Source organism: Oryza brachyantha, chromosome 3 (genome assembly GCF_000231095.2).
Source record: "Oryza brachyantha chromosome 3, ObraRS2, whole genome shotgun sequence".
In the NCBI taxonomy this organism is placed as follows: domain Eukaryota; kingdom Viridiplantae; phylum Streptophyta; class Magnoliopsida; order Poales; family Poaceae; genus Oryza; species Oryza brachyantha.
The window spans coordinates 28,146,698-28,167,959 of NC_023165.2; the positions used below are offsets into that span (position 1 = coordinate 28,146,698).

Here is a 21,262-nt window from a genome sequence, read left to right on the forward strand (position 1 = left end):
GCGTCAACCGAAGGCGACCTTAGCTCGATTCGGTATTTCAGATTTGACTTCTTCTGCGCACCCTAAAACACGAGCAACTGATAACAACAACCAATCTTCCACATTTGCCTGGCGCGTGACATACCGCATTCCACCTGGGCCGAGTAATCGAAAGGCCGACGAAATCACGTAAACCCATTTCGAAACGGCCCAAATAAAATCTATAGAATTGTCTCTCACAAAGCCCATAATGCGTTTTTCGTTTTCCAATTTTAGCCCATCGAAAGGCGAAATCCAGTCCCTTTATGGGATCCAACCACAGCAGCAACTCGTGGTTCTTGTTCAACAGATTGATCCTGAACTGGTCGTGTCATGGTGATCACATTGGCGCTCAAGAAATTCAAGATTGTGTTCTTGAGATTAGTAGATTTCAACAACCTCGATGCAAGATGGTGCCTGTACTCTGTATTTCATTTCGTGCAAAAAAAGAGAAGAGAAATTAAAGAACAGATTGAGATTACATCGATCGCCAAGAGAAGAGATGGCGAGGAACAGATTGCAGCCACGCTGATGCTACAGAAATCGATTAGTGGCGACGGCGACGACGTGGTGCGGTCAGATGGCCTGGTCGCGCGCGGGGAAGAAGAGCTTCCAGTAGAGCAGCTCGTTCCATGCGTCGGGCACGCCGGGGAGGCACCAGTGGGTGCAGTCGGCGTAGCTCCTCGGGTCGGCGGCCTGCTCCGCCGCCGGCTGAGCCCACTGCTCCTTGTAGGTCTGCGTGTGCGCGTCGCGGCGGAGCTCCGACATCCGGGTGATGTTCACCACCCCGACGGGCACCCGCGACGCCGCCAGCACCTCGCCGGCGACCTGCAGCATCCGCCCGCTCGTGCTCCCGTGGTAGGACTCCGCGTCCGCGGCGGCGACCGGCGACGTCTGGCCGTAGCAGTTGCCGCCGTCCTCGCCGCCGCTGGCGTGCGTCGGCGACGCCGTGACGAAGAACACCCGCGCGTTCTTGGGGTCCACGTTGTGCTCCACCCACCGGACCACCTGGTGCAGCACCAGCCGGTACGCCTCCTCCGCCTCCATCTCCACGATGTCCTTGCTCATGTCCTCGTCGGCGCCTCTCCTGCCAAATCACACCAACATTTCAGAAAATTTGTTGCTTGGATTGGATGTAAGCAAAGATTGACGCCGGAGACGGCGGTGGCGGTGGCGGTAGCTTACAGGATCTGGATCTTGTCCCCGGTCATCCACCAGAGGTAGGAGTTGAAGACGAGGACGTCGGCGCCCTTCCAGAACCTCGAGTGCTTGTTCATGGGGGCGCCGCGGATGACGCGGTCGGCGAGGTGGTGGTCGGCGCCGTCGTCGGAGCTGGACTCGGCGAGCATGGGCGCCCAGTAGAACTCGATGGTGGCGTCGTGGTCCTTGGCCCTGAAGATGCTGAGCGAGTCGACGGCCTCGAAGGATTTGGAGGCGTCGGGGATGGCGCGGTGGAGGAGGCACAGCAGCGAGACGTACTGCTCCCGAAGCAGCGAGTCGCCGACGAACAGCATCCGCTTCCCGCGCAGCATCTCCAGCACCGCCGTCGCGTTGAAGCTGCAAAACCGAACAGCACAGCATTCAGAACGATCTGAATTCAGATTTCGAACTTTTTTCCTTTTTCTGAAAACTTGAATTCAGATGCTTGTCCTTCAAAATCAAATCTTCATTGGGATTTTAGGTTTCTTTCGTTTCCTCGTATAGATTTCGGGTTTTCACGCATATCGTAAATGGTGCGTTTGGTAAAAGAAATTCTATATGAATTTCCAATTTATTTTTTCTAGAACAAAACTTTCAAATTTGTACTCTCATATAGCTGTCACAACAAATAGAAAATCTCACTAAAAACATATAACAAATATTCAGTCTTTTATTAAGGATGATTACCAACAATTTGGTCAATATTTAGTCCTTTTCTCCACTGCATGATGGCTAGACTTGGCTACCTGACCCCCCCAAAACAAACCAAAACCTGGCACATAAGGACCACAAAAGGTCGTGTTTTTTTGTATGATTCTGTTGTCCACTTCCTTCACTGAAACCTCCCTCCCATTTTCAAACCAAACTTTCCAACTGTGAATCATCGGAGAATGAAATATTTCCCCAAAAAGAGAGCCATACGATGTGCACACGCCATGAGGAGGAAGATCTCATAGTAGTTGATGGACAAGCATCGGTTATCCTGCCTAATAATCTGCTAAAGCTAATCATCCCATGTTTTCGCTTATCTTTATGCTTACAAGTTAGAATTTACTTTTTTAAATTTAAAATTGATTTTAAATTTTTTACACCGAAGTTTATTATTATTTACAAATTATTTTTTATTTACGTATATGTTGTTTTGTTTTCTTTTCATAAAATACCCCCAACAATCACCACATTAAACTCGTTTCATTTCTGTCAGTCTTTGGAGGGAGTGATCATCCACCCTACGAGTACTACGGTGGAGATCTGTCTTAATCATGCTTTCAACTAAAAGTTACTGTCGTTACTGCGAGTACTAGGACGAGTAAAACTACTTTTACTGCTGGCAAGGACATGAGTACATGACATACCTACCTATACCTGCACAACGCATTATTGGCGTCCTGGATGTCATCACAAGCTAGCACGGCAGTCGAGATGCTCCTTCCCTACGATTAAACTTGCTCTCTTTTTCAACCTTTGTTACTACTAAAAACCACAGTTAAAATCGATCTCTCAGTAATTAATTAAGCTGCCCATTTCTTCTCCTGCGTTCTGCATCTGATCTTTGCAGTTACTACAGTCTACAGTGCAGCAGCTGAGCAAAGCGAGGTCACGGCGTGTTTCTTTGGGGGTAAAGCTGTGGGCATAGGATTCCATCCTTGCTCACGGAGCAAGCGACAGTGTGATGCACTGAGGTGGTCGCCGGCGACGGCGACAATGGCTGGCCGGAGATGGAAGGGATGAGTGTCTGTCTACCTGGGGAGGTCGCAGCCGCGCGGCTGCCAGCGCCAGTGCTGGTAGGCGGCGTCGGGGCGGCCGTGCGCCTGGCACGTCAGCTGCGGTTGGATGTAGGGGCACTCCTCCTCGGCGTACCACGGCCGCGCCGCCTCGTCGCGCACCCACTCCCCCTTCCCGACGTCGCACCCCTCCGGCGCCGCCCCGACGGCGAACGGCAGCAGCTCCGACAGCGACTCCTGCGCATCGATCACCGAGAGAGAATCGGGCTCAGCATGCGTCCATCCATTGGTCGACAAGAATGGCGCGCACGGTCACACACCTGGGCGTCGGCGACGGGGAAGAAGAATGCCGGCCCGGCGGCGGCGAGGAGGGCGACGACGGCGGCGGCGAGCGCCCCCTTCATTGTGGCTGGGTGCATCGGGATCTGGGGCGGCGCGAGCTGAGCTAGCTCTCGCGAGCTGGTAGAGAGAAGCGAGGGCTAGTGACCGAGTTGGACGCTTGCCTCAGATATAACGCGGGGACAGCGGCTCTAACTCTATCCCCAGCAACCACACCGTGGGGACGACGACATTGGAGACCTTCGAATTCCTCCACCACGTTAATTTCTACCCCAAATTATTAAAAATACAATCTTTTTTTTCTCCACAATTTACTGCTGCAGTGTTGCTACTCTCACTGGCATTCACTGTTCTACCACCGTACTACTCGGTTACTTTTTTTTTTCCTCGATGGATCTTACTTTCCTAAGCAGACTGAAACTTGTCTTTTCGTTACATAAGTTAAAATTTACTTTTTTGTTTTTTATAGATTAATCTATGTTCATAAATGGTTAAAAACATGTATATAAAAAATTTATTTAAATATTGTTTTTTTACAAATATGTTGCTTGATTTTTGAGGGAAAAACTAAAAGATTAGGGCCTAAAGACTGAAGATTTGCTTAGAGTTGGAATTCTGTTTGGGTGGATTGATCTTGTAAGCCAGGACGATTAATCCATCGTTTTGACTTCATGCCTGAAGATATGGAGAACTTTTGCGCTGTTGTTACTTCTGACTGTCTTCAACTTTCTTTTAGGTGAGGGTCGTTTAGACGTTTACTCGTTTACCCCACAGTTGATATGGTGAACATTTGGTGCACCTAAATTATACCATCAACTAATCATCACTGTCATGCATGTTCTCTAAAAGTGATAGACCAAACATTCAAATTAGACAATTAGTACCAGTAATCTAGCATATAGTAGGGGCATGGTGTACTGAAAGCAAAATCGTAAAGCAAAAAACTTGCACCAACAAACTGAAAAGGAAACATTATTTCTGTAGAGTCTAAGCAAAGGCTAAAGGAAAAAGGCATGGAGCAGGTGGTCGATGAACAGAACAGGTACTGTACGTAGTGCTTGCCGTTTGGTGAGGTTTGGTGTTTCTGAAACAGGCAAGCCAGAGAACAGCCGAGCCGACGCTACTGAAATCGCCTGAAAAAAACCAAAGAGAATTTCGTAGATGCAACCAGCTCTCTTCGTTTCTATTAATTTCAGGGCGGCGTTATCTGAAAATGCTCCTGAATTTCTGACAGGCTAAGAAAAACCGAACGGGTTCAGCTTCATGCGCCTCTTCTGCCCTGACCAAGCGACCTTTTCAGTTGTGAAGATTACGTCGTCAGCATGGTTGAAAGAAAGCAAGAAGTGCAACTGAATTACTGGAAGATTTATTCATGACAAAACACACTTTCTTCGTAATAAGCTGATTTCAGGCCATTATCTGAAAATGCTTCTGAATTTCTGTCACGCATAAAGCGGGGAAAGCCGCATGCATCTCATCATCTTGGCCGTCAGATCAAAGCATTATTCAAGCCCCCAGGGAACAAAACATTCAGACATGATCTGCATCCTGCAGCAGTGCAGCTGCACCCGTCCATGATCCATTTATTAATTTTGCAGACAAGGCTCCACCCCAAAACGTGCAGATTTAGCAACGTTGATGAACGAACAGCTAGCTCACAAAATGGTGGTAATGGTATTCCTCAACCAGATCACACAGCCTGTGCAGGTCAAAAGGCCACTTGACGCTGCAGAATCTGCTGACTAGCTAACAGCTACTACAAGTACTAACACTTGAGGTAGCAGCAGCAGCAGGTAGGTAGCAGCACGGCCCGGCCGGACCGACATCCATGGCCGCCGGTGAGTGCCGGACCGGGCGTTGCGCTGTCGCTCGCCACCACCGGCCGGACGTAGGGACGGCAGGGGCAGCATTTGTCTTGGCTGGTTCATGCTTCTTTTTGACAATGGCGTGCCGGAGATCTAGCGCTGCTGATCTTATCGTTTTTCGACGGATGAATCGGACGTTGTCACCTGCTACACTGCCACCAAACCCAGGCGATATTGCCACTGTTGGCAGCACCAAACCAACAGCGATTTTGCCGTTCTTAACGACTTACTCCCTCCGTATTTTATTTTCATGAAACCGTTAGACTTTTTAAATCACGTTTGACCATTTCGTCTTATTCAAAATTTATATCCAAATATACAAAATTATAATGTATAATTAAAGTTTCTATAATAATAAATTATATTATAACAAAATAATTAATAATTATATACTTTTTTAATAAGACAAATAGTCAAACGTGAACATAAAAGTCAATGGCGTCATATAAAAAAATATAAAGGGAGTACCAGTCGAGCCACTAGCCTCTGCAGCTTAAGCCGATGCCAAATTTGACATTTAGAAATTAATTTTGGAGTTGATGTTTAGGTTTTCTCATCATTTTTTCTATTATTTGTTTTTAATCGCTAAAAATTTAACCATAATATTTTTGTCACTAATAACCTATCAACGGTTTATCAGATATAGACCACACGACTAGAGTCTTCTTTTTCCTTCTAATTAATCTTACATTACGTGAAGAGGTACAAACTGCATATTTTTCCCAAATTTACGATTTAATACCTTCTGATACTGTATCAGCAAATCTATACCCTATCTCGGTGGACACTATTGTCTGCCTCCATTTTGAACGTGGAAAATTTTCAGAATTTCAGCTGGAGATTTTTACACTATTACTACGAAATTTTCCGTGTGTTTAAGGCATAATAGGGTCCATTTCTTTGAATGGATCCAGCACGTCACGTACTTACAACGATGGAATAAGCTGAACGGCTACAGGTAGATCCGTATATCAGCGTCAGCTCATCAACTGTAGCACACCGTACCGTGTCATTCAGAATTTCAGATAGCCGAACCAGCGGTTCAGACAGCAACTGCACCCCAACAAATCCAATTCTCCTCTTCTCCTGCGAATGACCACCACAAAATTACTTCAACCCAGCAATAATTCTCCTGTAAATGCAGCGTCAACATCCAGTCTAAAGTGACAGAATTCTAACAGCCGCTACTGCTAATGTGTTTCTTTAGGGATTTTCCTAACCTATCTTCAAATAATTGTAAGTCGTTCGTTGCTTTAGATCTAAACCTCTGATTGTATTATACTTATATACCGGTAGTAGGTGGAGTAATTACGATAAATTTATATGCCATGTATCATGTTAAATAGATGAATTGATAAATATATAGTTAAATAAAATATTTAATATACTTGTGAAACTACACGACCGTCGCTATTAGCGTGAGGTAGCGTAACATTGTTCTTCCTTAGAGGGAGAAAAGAAGGTGCTTTTGCAGGATTTTGAATCAGATTATGACTTTGCAGAATTAACAAGCAATTAAGCATCGATCTACCTGCAGCACCAGCAGCCTTCCTTTTCTCCTTTTTGTTGCTGGTGGCGCCGATCAAATCGGTGGTTTGGATTGGACGCGACAAGAAGAGACGCACACCAAACCGATTAGAAAGAAGAAAAAAAAAGCAGTAGGCGCCTATGCTTGTGTTGCAATCAAGCAAATAATGGTAGCTGGAACACCAGTTAGTTGGTGTGCTGAATTAAATTATGGAGCAGCAGATTCGTTAATGATCTGAAAAATTCAGAAACTTGCAACTCTTTTTTTGGTAGTGACTTGAGAAACATGAAACTTAACTGCTACTTTCTGTGAGCACAAGTAAAAGTAATGTTTGCAGCCAGGTTTACATTTCCGATTGACTACAAGATCCTGAGCTCCGGTGGTATATCAGTTTTTTTTGACAGTTTTTGATCAAATTTACTGGCTCAAATTTGAATTTATCGGAGACCATTCAAAACCCCCACCCAGAAGTTGATTTTTGGTCAAATTTACTGTCTCGGATTAGTTGGTGTGCTGAATTAAATAATGGACCAGCAGATTCGTTAATGATCTGTTACTCTCTGTGACCACAAGTGTGCTGCTGCAACCTGCGAGGGTTTACATCTCCGATTGACTACAAGATCTTGATCCTCGGTGGTATCACGTTTATTTCTTTTCCCACGTTTAAAATCAAACCTAATGTTTCAAATTTGAATTTGCTGGAAACCATTCGAAATTTCAACATACCCAGAATTTGATTTTGATCTATGTCAAAACTTCAAAAAAGATGAAAACCGGTTGTCAGAGTAAGAGAAACTTTAATATCAAAATGTACTATAAATTCACTCTTTTTTCTTATAAATTTTATTTTTTTATGTTCTGCGGTGCAGATTAGACTACGGTTATAAACTCAAATCTTGCAGGAAACCTGTCATTCAGGACAGGTAGGTTGGTGCAGGGTCATGTCCTGTCCCAAGCTGAAAAGAAGAGGATGCTTCCATGGCTACTGTGGTACTCGTTCCAATTTTTTTTAATTTTTAAATACAATGAATCTCCATCTTATTTTATTTTTTATTAATATTTTATTAATACATAAATAATATTTTATGTGTGACTAAATATTTTAACTTTATATTTTTTTAAATAAGACAGATAGCCTCTGGAAACAACAAAAAAATAAAGTTTTTTTAAAGAGCCAGCAGTAGAGACGGTAAGATGTACTACACGCACTAGTACGGTATAGTATGTTTCCAAAAAATAAAGTTTTTTTTTACAGAGCCAGCAGTAGAGACGGTAAGATGTACTACACGCACTAGTACGGTATAGTACAGGGCCTTGTTTAGTTTATAATTTTTTTAAAAAAACATCACATTAAATTTTTAAAAATACATTTAAATAATTAAACGCAGCCTAATTATAAAACAAATTTTAGATTCTGACTGGAAACCGCGAGACTAATCTTTTAAGGCTAATTAATCCGTCATTAGTACATATTGGTTACTGTAGCATTTATGACTAATCACGTCCTAGTTATACTCAAAAGATTCGTCTCACGATTTTCTCCATAACTATATAATTAATTTTAATGTTCACGTATATTTAATGTTTTATTTAAATATCTAAAGATTCGATATGATGTTTTTGAGAAAAGTTTTTAAAAACTAAACGTGGCCTGATACTGGTACTAGGCTATCAGCAAGAGAACAAAAGTCACGAGACATATCTGTCGGCAGCCGTAGCAAAAATTTTAAATAGAGATAGCCAGAATCATGAAGTCAACCTACGAGTAGTACGATCTTTGTAATTTGTCCACCGCTCTCAGCTTCCAAGAAAGCTGTATCTTATCAACTCTTCTTCATGCATAATTAATTCAGTTCCATATCTACTCCGGAGTCCGGAGCGACATGCTAGTGTTTGTTGATCCTGCAGTGAGACACATAAAAAGTAGTACAACAAATAAACAAAATATACGCGTTCTTAGAATTTAATGATTTACTGTAATATAAGAATTTTGTATTAATTCTAATATTTTGCTGAGGCTCTGTTTAGTTCTCAAAAGTTTTTCAAAAACATGACATCAAATCTTTGAACATCTAAATAGAGTATTAAACATAGATAAAACGAAAACTAATTGGATAGTTATGAGAGAAATAGCGAGATGAATCTTTTGAGTCTAATTAGTCCATGATTAGCCATAAATGCTACAGTAACTCCACATACGTAAATGATGGACTAATTAGGCTTAAAAGATTCGTCTCGCGGTTTAAAATTCATTTTTTATTCGTATCCGAAACCCTACCATCCCGGTCAAATGTTTGATGTGATACCAAAAATTTTTATTTTATCACCTAAACACCAATATGCTGTCCCCCCCCCCCCAAAAAAAAAAAAAACAATCCAGTGTCGGCGCTCACTAGCATTTGGTTGTGCGCTATGATAAGCTAAGTTCAGTTAATTCAGACACAAATCCGAGGATATCCTGTTATGGATCGAGAAAAAAAATATGCAGCAAAATCAACAGCCATGTGATTAGCTTTCATTAACTCGGAAAGGCCACAAAATATTCTCCATGCGACTACAAGAATACTGTCGCCTCGACATTCATGTTCAACACAATCAGCAGCCATGTGATTACTGATTAGTAGTACAGTATGCATGTGGCTTTTCAACGAGCTCACCATTTCCATGATAATCTCCATTTAGTGCTCCTTGCATACGTATGATCCGATCGTAATCTTCAGAATGCTTGGACCTGTATGATGATGTTAGACTGACTCTTCTCCAGCGCCGTCAGAACTCTGCAGGTGACATATATATATTGTACTCGCAACTTGGACGTGGCATTCAGCAAAATTCTCTTCAGACAAATTGGATCAGTGCTCCAGACTGCACAGCACGAACTGAGATCTTCTGATCAAGGGAAGAACAGCTTCGAGTAGAGCAGCTCGTTCCAGGTGTCCTGGAGACCTGGGAGGCACCAATGCGTGCAATCTGCGTAACTCCTGGGGTTGGCGATCTGCTCCGGGGTCAGCGGGTTCCACTGCTTCTTGTATATCTGGGTGTGCGCGTCTTTGCGGTACTCGGAGAGCTGGGTGATGTTGACGATCCCCACTGGGATCTTGGATGTGCTGAACACCTCTCCAATGACGCGCATCAAACCCTTGCTAGTTCCTGGACCCCAGTATGACGAATCTCTGATCGGAGCAGTTTGGTTGTAGCAATTTCCATCCGAATAGTCGCCCCAATCTTTGCTCCTGAGGGCAGAAGATAGCAATGCAACTCAAAAACTATGATATATGATCATCAGATATGTGTGTCCAGTCTGGTGTGAGTCTGGTCTTACCTGGTATGAGTGGGTGACATTGTAACAAAAAAGACCCTTGAACTTCTGGGGTTCATGTTGTTCTCCACCCATTTCACCACTGCATTCAGTACCATCCCATAGGCATCCTCTGTTTCCATTTCTACAATGTCCTTACTCTGATCTTCAAAAGAACCTTTCCTGGAAGTAATGTGTTCGGAGTTAACATTAGCGTCTGATCAACCCAAGCTTAAATAAGTAACCTTGTGGTCTAGACAATCTATAGCTTTTGCATTTCATGCTCTCTTTCACCAATCCCGAAGCAAAACCCAATGGGTGATAAACACCAGTTACCACCTTGGTGATGCTTTGAATGGTGAGAGAATAGGATGGGGGAGAATATGGAAGCACTACTCTGAAGAAATAACCATGCACCTTTGGGTTCAAACAAATAAATTAGCAATTCAATGCTCGCCTGGAAAGAAGTGATGCAATGCTCAACACAACATGCTATTTTTTGCCGAACTTTTCCACATCCTCTCAAAATTTATCTATCCAAAGACAGTTTTAAATTGTACGAGAACAAGAGATATTAAAAATGTTCTAAAACATACCGCATAAAAGTAATGATACAAATGAAAGGATAAAGGAATTTTACTACGGTCTTCAGATATAAAAGCTACTTCAGGCGAGTAATAATAGAAGACACTTACAGAATTTTCATCTTTTGTCCAGTCATCCACCAAAGGTAGCTGTTGAATACCAAGATGTCAGCTCCTTTCCAAAACCTGGCATGCTTTGCAATGGCCGTCCCCCTTACAATTCTATCCGCAATACGGTGAACAACAGCATCATCAGAATTTGATTCAGCTAGAAAGGGAGCCCAGTAGAACTCAATGGTGGCATTGTAGTTCTAGCAAGAAAAATAAACAAAATCAAGCATATTCAGTGAGTGAGATAATTCAACAAGCTAATAGAATGAAAGAGCGTTAAGATGTAAAATTTTCTAAATTTGGAGTATGCTGCTCTCTGTGTCTGCTCTAGCAACCTTTGGCATTCACATTATGTTCAGTAATCATGGAAAAGTTTCGGTTCCATTTTCTTAAAAAAAAGAAAAAAAAAGACTTTAGTTCATCACATTTTGAGTTAAATTTTCTGCTGTAAGCTCCCTTGAGAAAGATAAAGGAAAAACAAAACAAAACAAAACACATGCACAGACAACGAATACCTTTGCTCTGAAAACCGTAAGCGAGTCAAAAGTTTCCATGGATTTGGAGCTCTCAGGGATGGACCGATGTAGGAGGCAGATCAGTGACACATACTGACCACGGTTCAGAGAATCTCCAACAAACAGCATGCGCTTGCCCCGCAGCATCTCCAACATTAGGGTTGCATTAAAGCTGCAATGCATGACATTATTCAGCATGAGAATATATAGACAGAAACTACCGCAGAGGTTGGTTAACAATTTAGCATATCAATTGTGGCTCAGCTGAGGCAGTCAGTCTTAAGAGCACCTGAAATGCTTTCATAAATATTTTATTCAACATTATTTAAGAGATGACTAGAGAGTTTAGTGCCACAGTACACCCCCAAGACCTCAGTCCATTGCATTTTGTGCTGGGCATGCCTATTACTGGTGAAAGGAAGCACATTATAGTGGGCTTTGAATCCTAGGCCTCAGACCATGGCACAGGTGGCCCGAGGCCAAGGTCTGCCCATGCCCCATGGTATGACCCAGAAATGTGCCCAAAATTTTGTGGGACTGTGGACGAGCAAAATCTTTACAAACAAGCTGATAAGTTTTGGCAGGCAATTAATGAAAAGCAGAATCTTTACAAACGAGTTGATAAGTTTACGTAGGCAAATAAAGAAAAGAAAATTACATGCTCATGCAATCATGCACCATAGCATACATACAAAACTCCCCTGGATTTGAGCTTAGAAAAACAGGGTAGTTGTTTGAACAGATTTGAAAATTTGTACGAACCAGTCAAGGTACATCAAAATGGGCAAAATAGTACATGGTCATGTGCAGATGAGCTGCACCATTATGTGTACAGGTCTGTGCCAAAACTGCATGAATTATCAAATGCACATTTAAATCGAGCTATATCCATACGAGAGTCTAAACCCCAAGACTAGAACGAGGACAGACAGCAACAGTGCAGCAACCGGCCCCCTCATCATCAGAACTATCGTTGAATCAAAGACCAGATCCGCAGAAAGGGAAGTATAATAAAGGGACCCCCTCACCCCCCCAAACCTTGCAAGATGGAGATGGGTCCATGGCTCCATCCATACCATTGCATTACGCAAAGCTACAAAAGTGCAAAGGAATTCTCTTGCCATGGCCATGGCCATGGCAATGGCACTGGCCGTCCTCCTCCCCCTCGAACCCCGTGCTCCCATGTGACACCTGCACCCTCAATGCCACACAGCTCCGACAACTGGAGCTCTCATGTGACTACTGCACGGGACGCGGCGTAGATGGCCATCCCAACTCCGACCTTGCGTACGCATCAACACGGGAGTTCACGCTTTCTCACTTGATTCACGGCGAGTGGTGGTGGCCGGCCGGCCGGCCGGCGGCGAAGGTTGGCTGGCTGATCGACCTATCACGCCAAGAAGGGAAGTCAGTCCGGCCGGCCGCATCAATGCTGCTGCTACGGCTGGTTGCTGCCGCGCGTCGCGTGGTGGGGGTGGCCCCTCGCCGCACGAACCCATCTCGCTGTCTCGCACCGGGCCACCGAACTACCACCGCCCATCCGTACCGCTCACCTCACCTGCGGCCACCCACCCCACCCGCCTGAGCCGACAGCCCAGCCCGAGATACACGCCGCGCCACTCGGCCGCTCTCCCACGCAAGACGGACGGGACAAATCTCGCCGGAGTTTCCACCGTTTCCCGGCGATCCCGCCTGCACCTGAAAGAACGACCAGGCGGGCGACCCACATGACGCGTCCATTTTTAATCTCTCTGGGATAATATTGAGTACTCCGTCCGTAATACCGTAATTAATCTACCCAAGAATCAAGATAACATCTTTTTTTTTTTGGAACAAACGTGCTCTCTTCGCTCGATCTAGTTGGTCCGCGAGCACCAACTTGATTTTTCTCTATCAAAGATTCCTTTTTTTTATGGCAAGGATCGAACCAGGAGAGAATTTGAGAATTTACTGCCACTGTCCGCTGCACGCGACGGCGACGGTCGCCGTCGAGCAAAGAATGGGTTTTACCTGGGGAGAGGGCAGCCGCGCGGCTGCCAGCGCCAGTGCTGGTAGGCGGTGTCGGGGCGGCCGTGCGCCTGGCACGTCAGCTGCGGCTGGATGTAGGGGCACTCCTCCTCCGCGTACCACGGCCGCGCCGCCTCGTCGTACACCCACTCCCCCTGCCCGACGTCGCACCCCGCCGGCGCCGCGCCCACCGCGAACGGCGGCAGCGCATCACCGGACTTCAGCAACCAAGTCGTCAGCGCGCATTGGCATGGCAGCCAGGGAGAAGAAGCACAATGATACGGAGGGAGACGAGACTAGATTAGATAGGTTCGCTTACGTTGCTGCTGCCGCCGCCATGGTGGCGCGCGGGGGCGCGGGGCCGGCCGATCTGCCGGCGGTGCGGCGGCGGGCGGCTGAGGAAGGGCTGGTGCAGCGTCGACGAGAAGTCCTTGAAGTAGAGGACGGAGACGAAGGTGATGAAGGCGAGCGTGAGCGCGTACGATGTCAAGAAAGGGGTCCTCCTTCCTCCATGCCCGGCCATGCCGTGCTGCGGCTTCATCATCTTCCCCCTGCCACCATGTAGATTGCTGCTACGCTTCCTGACGCATGAACCCAACCCTGGGATCTGGAGGAGCAACGGGAAGGAAGGAAAAGGAGGAGAAGATGTGTTCTTGGCTCTGCACTGATGAGGAGAGGAGAGGAGAGGCTTGCAGCTGCTTTTGCTGCTGGGCCCCTTCTTCCCCTTTGGTGGAGTAGGCTTGAATGAATGGTTGAACCGCGTGGTCGATTACTGGTTACTGGCAGTGGGTAGAGGAGCAGAAAGTTGGTGCCTCTCCAAACTACAAAGTGGAGTAGCTAAGAATTGGAGCAATTAACAAATGTACTCCCACTTTAATTTGCTCAATTAACAAACTGGATGTTCATTAACTGTATCATAATATGCTTTCTGTTCATTAACTGTATTATATAGTATTTGTATCTGCGACCTGCAAACAGTAAAATTGCTCAGAATTGTAAGAGTGTTATCAGAAGTTTCAGATGAGGTCTCTGTAGAAGGGTTACAGTTACACTTGTCACTAAACACACTTGTTTAGGTAGAGTACTGTACTTCTTGTCTAAGCATGCATCATCTTGGGCACACAATTTACACAAAGGCACAAAGCTTTTTTCCTTCCATGTGTGTGGGTTAGCTAGGGCCACATCTGAGGTGCAGTGGAGGCAGTGATCCTGAATTCTTTGATATGCTGGTCCATGCTACTGGGGGGAGGATGGGTTTGTCCCGTTGCAGTTATGAGAACGATGTTTGCAAGAAGATGACGAGTGATTAATGAAGTAGTACTAGCATACTAGTACCAGTGATGGGAACAATCTTAAATTTCATAATTCGGACTGATGGCATATGCAATGCGCTTACAGTACTCAACAGTAGTTTCATATTCCAAAATGCTTCTGAATTCATTCAGTTTCTCACATGCATGTGATGTGAAATTCAGCCAGTCTCCATTCTTTTTGCTTGTGCAAAATCCACTGGCCTAATTTTTCATTTGACTGCTGACGAGCTAAATTCTACGACGATTTAAGCTTTTTTTTTGGCTGATGAATCTTTTGCTGACTGAAACTCCATAGTTCCTAATTATTTCCGGCAGATGCTTCTTTCATGCTCTGTCCTTGCCCACACGGTTCACCCACAGCGTCGCGGTTAACTGCGGTTTCGTTTGTTAATTTGTTTTTCTAATCACCAAATGGCACCACATGATTCGTCAGAAAACTGAGTTGCAACAGGCCAAACCTGATTGCAACTTGCACCAAAATTATTCAGACGCTCCGAGACTCTGGCGGGGAGAGACAGGGGACGGCCGATGTCAACGCGCAGCCGCTAATCACGCGAGGTCAACGGTCAACTCCCATGACAATGCCACGTGCGCTGACACGTCATGAAATGAGAGAAATATAGTGGGCCCAGAAAGAGAAATGTAAGCGTGGGCTTTTGGAGTTAATGAGCCGAGGAGGTGGCTATTAGAGCCCAAGCCCACAAAGGCCCAAGAGGAAGGCTCTTCCCCGTCTCGTCTTCCCCTTCCCCTCGTTCCCCTTCTTCACGTTACCCTCGTCGAGGAGGAGAGCCAACCAACCAACCAATCCGGCGGCGCTAGCCCTCGCCGCCGCCGCCATCGCCGCCTGCCATGGCCGCCCGCCGCGGCCCGCACGTCATAAAGCTGCACGACTCCGCCCCGCCGCTGCTCGGACGCGCGCCGATGGCGCCGCCTCCTGGCGCCCGCGACGAGCCCCCGCCGGCCGCCGTGCTCGTCCACCACCCGCGAGGGGGGCTCGCCCCCCACCCCGCCGTCGCGGCGCTCGAGGACCGGCTGTCCGCCCGCGACAGCGACATCCAGGACCTCCTCGTCGACAACCAGCGGTTCGCGGCCACACACGTCGCGCTCCAGCAGCAGCTCATCGGCGCGCAGCACGAGCTCCGGGCGGTGTCGATCGCCGCCACCAAGGCGCGAGCCGAGCGCGAGGATGAGGTCCGCGCCATGGCGGAGCAGGCCGTGCGCATCGAGGCCGAGGCTCGGACCTTCGTTGCCGCGCGCGCCGAGGCCGACCAGGTCCACGCCGACGTGCGGGTGCTCGCCACCGCGCGCACTGAACTCGTTGATCGATTGCAGGACCTCCGTGAGCAGCTCGCTCGCTTGCAGGCAGAGGCGGGTAAGACTGAATCCGTCCGTGCCCAGGTTGAAACCATGCGCCGGGAGATCCAGAAGGGCAGGTATTCTGTTGGTTTATTTGATCATCCAGTTTTAATGCCATCATTTCAGTGCTAAATGTATGCTTTGATTATTAGTGTTTACATTTTGTGAATGTACTTTAGTGTTCTATCTTATGCATTGCAAGGAAGAAACTGTATACTTTAGAGTTCTAGTTAAGCAGGCGCTTCTACATCTGGGCATGCCATTTACCGAGGGTTTAGTTAGAGTTGGTCAATGATGTATCATAATTTAGTACTTCGACATTCATCCTGTTTAGATGCTAGTTTATTCAAATAAACTGGTCTTCCAGAACCTTTTGATTCTGCTTGGCTGCTTGCACATGTTTTTATGAGTTGAAAGGCTCGAAACATGGTGACCTACTGACCTATAACATGATCACATTATGTTCGGCAAATTGCTAGAACTATATGGCAGAGTCATCATTGTAAGGCATAATTGAAGTGTATTAGATAGATGGCCAGGATACAGCGTGAGTTGTTGAACATGCTCTGTTCACTGTTTTGCTGGAGATTAGGAATCATTTCTATTTCACATGTTATCGTCATTAGTTAATTCATAAAACTGATTTGGAGAAACCCAACTTAGTCTAACTATATAAAAAGCTAGGATCCAGTCTATGCCTAGGAATAGATTGTTGCTAGGGGTGTTAATTCTCGTAGTCCTAATTTACATGGATTTGCCACTTTATCGGTGCGACGGTGCACCCACTCAACATTTTTAAATCTTTATCACATGGTCACATAGCACTTTCAAGTTTGAAATTACCAAAATGAGCTTTGCTCATCATAAGGCATACATCGTATGGTGGACAATAACTTTTCAATGATTGTAGTGGTGTGCACTACCCTTGAAAGCTCAAAGTGTTGAGCGTTGAGAACACTACCTATCGTTTTCATTTTCATGCACTTATAGCCAGTGTTCTAACAAGCGACCAAGCACGTAAGCATACTAGGTTGCCAAACCTTGCTGAGATGTGTTTTGTTCACAAGGTTAATTGGGCTGCATATGTGGATATGCAGCCTGCTTACCACATACAAGGCCGATTGGGTGCACTTGGTCGTAGGGATTGAAACCACATCTGCAGCTGCTTACCACATACAAGACCGATTGTGTACGTTTGGTCGTAGGGATTGGAATGCATAGGATGCGATGGTACGTGATGGATGGTATGGGATGAGATTATACAACTTAGGTGTTTGGTTAGAGGTATGGAATGACACAATAGTTTGTCTGCTTACTTGTATGATATGGGATGGGATCGTATGAGGTGTTTGGTAGGATGCATGAGTTGATTTGGTAAGGTCCTTTTAAGTACATGTGAGTTAGCACCATATATACTGTTTCCTTATCATCTCATCTTGCCATCGTCCCCCAACCCCAACCCCAACTCCCACACACGCACACCCACACCCACACCATTTTTCTGTGGGCTTCACTGATCAGCTAGTAAGGATGTGTTTGGTTGAACTATTGATTAGTCACCAGCTGTTTGACTCCTGCTTAGAGACAATGCAGATAGTTACCAGTAAACGTTTGGGTGAGCACCATCCCGTATGGCATAGTTTGTCATTTTTTCATGAACGGAACCATTGAGGATTTTCAGGATTATCCTCCAAAGTTGGATCCCATCATCCTGGATGGATAGATTTTGTTCATCCAACTAAAGACAGCAATCATCCCAATACTTTAGCGGAACGATCCTATCCATCTTTATCCCGCCCCCAACTAAACACACCCAAAAGGCCCACATATAACTTTCATGTATTAAAAGGCCCATGTACTTCTTAAATGCCCACAGGGCCGCTTTCTGCATAAGCTCTACAAGCCTACAAGGTGAGCTGGTGGGGTGAGTGTACCGTGCTGCTTAATGTTTAGAACCTTGCTCCCAGCCGATATGGAAATCTGGTATAGGGTTATTGGACCATTTAGGACGTGTCTTGAGCCCCAATTCTTATGGTACTATTTCATCCATTCACAAAGCTTATCAGTCAGCAAGCTTCCTGAGATATTTATGTTAATAGAATAATGCCAGTGCATTGTGATGATTCTCAAGTAAATATACCAGAAATTGCACAAATGTCATGGGCCTCAGGAGATTTTCAGGAGTAGAGCATCATGTGAGGTCATGGCTGCCAGGGGCGTGAGGGAGGGAGTCTTGCTCATAAACTTGTGGAGAAGCCAAGATAGCTGACGCACCACCTGTAGTTCTGGGCCCACATAACACAAATATAGATATATCACAGTGATCAGCAATTGCATATGCACGTTTGCAAATTAGGCGGTACTTTACCAAAAGACCTAAACAACACACGCAGGTGTATATAAACCCATCCTCAAACTATCCTAATTGAGTGGCATAGACTGCACCATCACCACCACAAACTCTTCTTGGTACAGATTTATGGTTCTGGCTGTGCTCCATCATAGTAGATGAGCTGTTTTCTCAAAGGATCTTTTTAAACTTTGGCAGGGCTGCAGTTGAATTTGAAAAGAAGGCACATGCTGATAACCTTGAACAAAGTAAAGCAATGGAGAAAACTATGATTGCTGTGGCCAGTGAGATCGAGAAGTTAAGGGGGGATCTTGCAAATGCTGAAAAGCGGGCCACTGCTGTCAACACAGCAACACCTGTAGCTAATCCCGGTATTGCACTGGATCACATTCCTTTTCTGTGTAAATGGTAGCTTATAAAATGTTGTATTCCCAGATTTTTGCATGGCTGTTTTCTTATAGGTTACAATGACTGAATCCAATAAAAATTGTGATAGTTCTGTTAATAAATTTGCTAGTTAGGGAGGTATCATAAGATCGAAAGCATTTGCTTTTAGCAGCCACATGGTCAATTTGCAGTTGATGCCCTTCATTTTGAAACATAGTTAGTTGCTGGAGTCTATAACTATTCCAATAAGACTGGAATTTCCTGCTGTTAAAGCATATATGTGTGGCTGCGATGGGCTGGAGGATGAATTGCTATTGCTGCTCCTTGTATACTTCTTGCTGCTGCTCTTTGCTGTGCAGTGGGTGACGAACTGGAATTTTTGCTGCTGGTGGTGAGTGCTGCCACCAGCACGACAGTCAGAAGCACTGGTGGCTAGGGTTTGGATCTTAGCTACTATACCATGTTAGATTTAGAAGATGAGAGGGATTGGGGAACGAACTTGTTCCATTGAGATAGGCTCAAAGAGCATATACAGTTTGTTAAGGGTATATATGTGTGTTAAGTGTGTCAAGGGTATTATGGTCTTTTCTCATCTTGATACCAAGATGGGGGGAGACTAAAGTACCCTTGAAACACTTAAGACACATGTACCCTTAACACCTGCCATGGCTAAGAAAGTTTCAAACAATTGTACAGAAACCTGTAAAACCATTAGTAAGAGTGTTAACTTGCAAGGGTGGCTGTTAGGGAGAGGTTTAGAAGCAGCTGATACCATGTTAGACTTAGAAGAGGAGAGGAATCTTGGGGAATGAACTTTCAACTGAGATAGGCTAAAAGAGCGTATAAAGTTTGTCATGGGTATATATGTGTGTCAAGTGTGCCAAGGGTGTCATAATCTTTTCCCATCTTAAAATAACCTTTGACACGCATATACCCTTAACACCTGCCATGGCTGAAAATGTTTCAAGCTATTGTATAGAAACCTATAAAACCATTGGTTAGAGTGTGAACTTGCAAGGGTGGCTGGTGGGGAGGTTTTGAAGCAGGGCATAAAAGCCACTACCCACATTTCATAGTTTCTTTCAATTGGTAGCCTTGAACTTCTTTAAAAATTGTGTGGAGAAGCTGTCCCTTTGGCTGGACAATATTGAATTGTCACTCTAAATTACATTGATTTGATTGTACATTATTTTGAATTAGTCCTTATGTATCCTATTTCAGGGTTTCCTACAACTTATGGCAATTCCGAGGTAACATATCCTGCAGCATATGGTAACTCTGAGACAAAATATGCATCAACATATGGAAGTTCCGAGGCAGCATATGCAGCAACATATGGAAATTCTGATGCTTATAGCACTAATCAGGTTGGTTACATTGCTTTATTAGGGTTATCCAATTTGATTTTTGGTGTCAGGTATATCTTTTGCTCTCACTGTTTTGCATGTCAAAGCACAGCCAACTTTTTAAATCCATTTTCACTTGAACAGATGTATTTTAATTAGTTTGAGGTGTCGTCTAGTTTTTTTCTTCTGTTATTTCGTTTATAAAATGTTTTTGGCTCATTTAGTAATTTTTTTACCCTTATCACACATATATTCCAGGTGCATTATAAATATTGTCTGTGCCCATCTTTGTATATCACTGGGGTTGGTCTTAAAATGATTTGCTAATGGGATGTATTATTTTTGAAACATGTTTTTATAGTGAAGAACAACATAGTTACTAAGCAGTGATGGTAACTTGTATTCTTAGTCTCTTTTAAATCCCTCCCTGTCAACGCCATTTGTCAATGATATAGGTTGATAAGTATGGGTATCACTTGCTCTGAACGGTAAGAAAAGGCTCTGTTCTGTTGGGGATTAATTTCTAGTGAGGGAAGTCAGGAACATCATTCTCACTCAATTGCTAGATCATAGGTTTAGTACTTTAGTCTGAACTTGGTTGTCTGTTCCAAGCGTTTAATACCAAAACAATGTTCCTAGTGCCTGAACGAATATTAGTGGTCGTCTTCTTTTTCCACAGGTTCGTACCCGCACTGATGGCAACCCTCACTACATGGTACCTGTTGTTCATTATGCACAATATGAGGGCCAGCACACCAATGTCCAAAGATGAATGGCGCGAGTTAGGCAGGATAACTCTGACCTTTGCGGTGTCATCCTGGGCCTTGTCAATGTAAAAGGATAGTTGCAGGATACACCAAACTAAGACTGTTGACAAGTTCGTTCCATGGAAGTGTTGGGTATCGGTGTTTTTTCATATATTTTCCTGAATCAGTTATGGAATGCTCGAGCCATTAGTCTAAAGTTAATATTTTTTTGAAAATTGTCAATGTGTCACCCTGATGTACCATGGTTTAGTTCCCTTGACCACAGGGAGTCGTTTTGTCAGAGTTGGTGATTACCCGCGAATGTAGTGGTGCAGCACTTTGTAAATATACAATGGATTATGAGTCAATGGCAACAGGTGCAAGTTATGTAGTCAGCAAAACCATTCTCTCATGCATCGCATTTCGTTTGCATGTGAAAGCTTCAATTCTGTCCATTGCTCTTTTTGTTGTTTTTGTTGAGTGGTGATTCTTCGTCGTTTCCAGATTTCCACATTGGAGAAGGGCAAGGCCTATGTTCATGATAGTTCGAAAACTTACACACTAGTTTTTTTGGA

General features: G+C 44.7%; 3 protein-coding genes across 4 annotated transcripts; 1 reads left to right on the plus strand and 2 right to left on the minus strand.

The window, feature by feature from the left end:
• Positions 1–407: 407 nt before the first annotated feature.
• On the minus strand, positions 408–3,477 carry LOC102711523 (protein trichome birefringence-like 33). The gene is made up of 4 exons (XM_040522383.1): positions 3,263–3,477; positions 2,962–3,179; positions 1,204–1,575; positions 408–1,105 (listed from the first exon to the last, which is right to left on the minus strand). The coding sequence occupies exons 1-4, from the start codon at positions 3,359–3,361 to the stop codon at positions 595–597; spliced, it is 1,200 nt and encodes a 399-aa protein (XP_040378317.1). The 5' UTR covers positions 3,362–3,477; the 3' UTR covers positions 408–594.
• Positions 3,478–9,157: 5,680 nt separating this feature from the next.
• LOC121053896 (protein trichome birefringence-like 33) lies at positions 9,158–13,929 on the minus strand. The gene is made up of 6 exons (XM_040522379.1): positions 13,509–13,929; positions 13,193–13,407; positions 11,183–11,354; positions 10,668–10,867; positions 9,997–10,155; positions 9,158–9,907 (listed from the first exon to the last, which is right to left on the minus strand). Exons 1-6 carry the CDS (start codon positions 13,731–13,733, stop codon positions 9,568–9,570), a joined length of 1,311 nt encoding a protein of 436 aa, XP_040378313.1. The 5' UTR covers positions 13,734–13,929; the 3' UTR covers positions 9,158–9,567.
• A 1,345-nt stretch (positions 13,930–15,274) lies between these two features.
• On the plus strand, positions 15,275–21,133 carry LOC102711796 (protein FLX-like 1). Of its 2 annotated transcripts, none has more exons than XM_040522765.1 (4): positions 15,275–15,935; positions 18,407–18,579; positions 19,817–19,962; positions 20,599–21,133. In XM_040522765.1, exons 1-4 carry the CDS (start codon positions 15,352–15,354, stop codon positions 20,635–20,637), a joined length of 942 nt encoding a protein of 313 aa, XP_040378699.1. In that variant the 5' UTR covers positions 15,275–15,351; the 3' UTR covers positions 20,638–21,133. The 2 variants fall into 2 exon arrangements, with proteins under 2 accessions (XP_040378699.1, XP_006651959.2); XM_006651896.3 differs by having other exon boundaries at positions 15,277–15,935; positions 20,621–21,133.
• Positions 21,134–21,262: the final 129 nt, after the last annotated feature.

Excerpts from the sequence above, each read along its gene's own strand:
- LOC121053896 (XM_040522379.1), bottom strand. The coding sequence starts at position 13,733 with ATGATGAAGCCGCAGCACGGCATGGCCGGGCATGGAGGAAGGAGGACC. Across the intron at positions 13,408-13,508 it reads ATGGCGGCGGCAGCAGCAAC|TCCGGTGATGCGCTGCCGCC; the intron begins GTAAGCGAACCT and ends TGGTTGCTGAAG. Across the intron at positions 10,868-11,182 it reads TTACGGTTTTCAGAGCAAAG|AACTACAATGCCACCATTGA; the intron begins GTATTCGTTGTC and ends TTTTCTTGCTAG.
- LOC102711796 (XM_006651896.3), top strand. The coding sequence starts at position 15,352 with ATGGCCGCCCGCCGCGGCCCGCACGTCATAAAGCTGCACGACTCCGCC. Across the intron at positions 15,936-18,406 it reads CGGGAGATCCAGAAGGGCAG|GGCTGCAGTTGAATTTGAAA; the intron begins GTATTCTGTTGG and ends AAACTTTGGCAG. Across the intron at positions 19,963-20,620 it reads ATGCTTATAGCACTAATCAG|GTTCGTACCCGCACTGATGG; the intron begins GTTGGTTACATT and ends CTTTTTCCACAG.
- LOC102711523 (XM_040522383.1), bottom strand. The coding sequence starts at position 3,361 with ATGCACCCAGCCACAATGAAGGGGGCGCTCGCCGCCGCCGTCGTCGCC. Across the intron at positions 1,576-2,961 it reads CGCGGCTGCGACCTCCCCAG|CTTCAACGCGACGGCGGTGC; the intron begins GTAGACAGACAC and ends TCGGTTTTGCAG. Across the intron at positions 1,106-1,203 it reads GGGGACAAGATCCAGATCCT|GAGAGGCGCCGACGAGGACA; the intron begins GTAAGCTACCGC and ends GTGATTTGGCAG.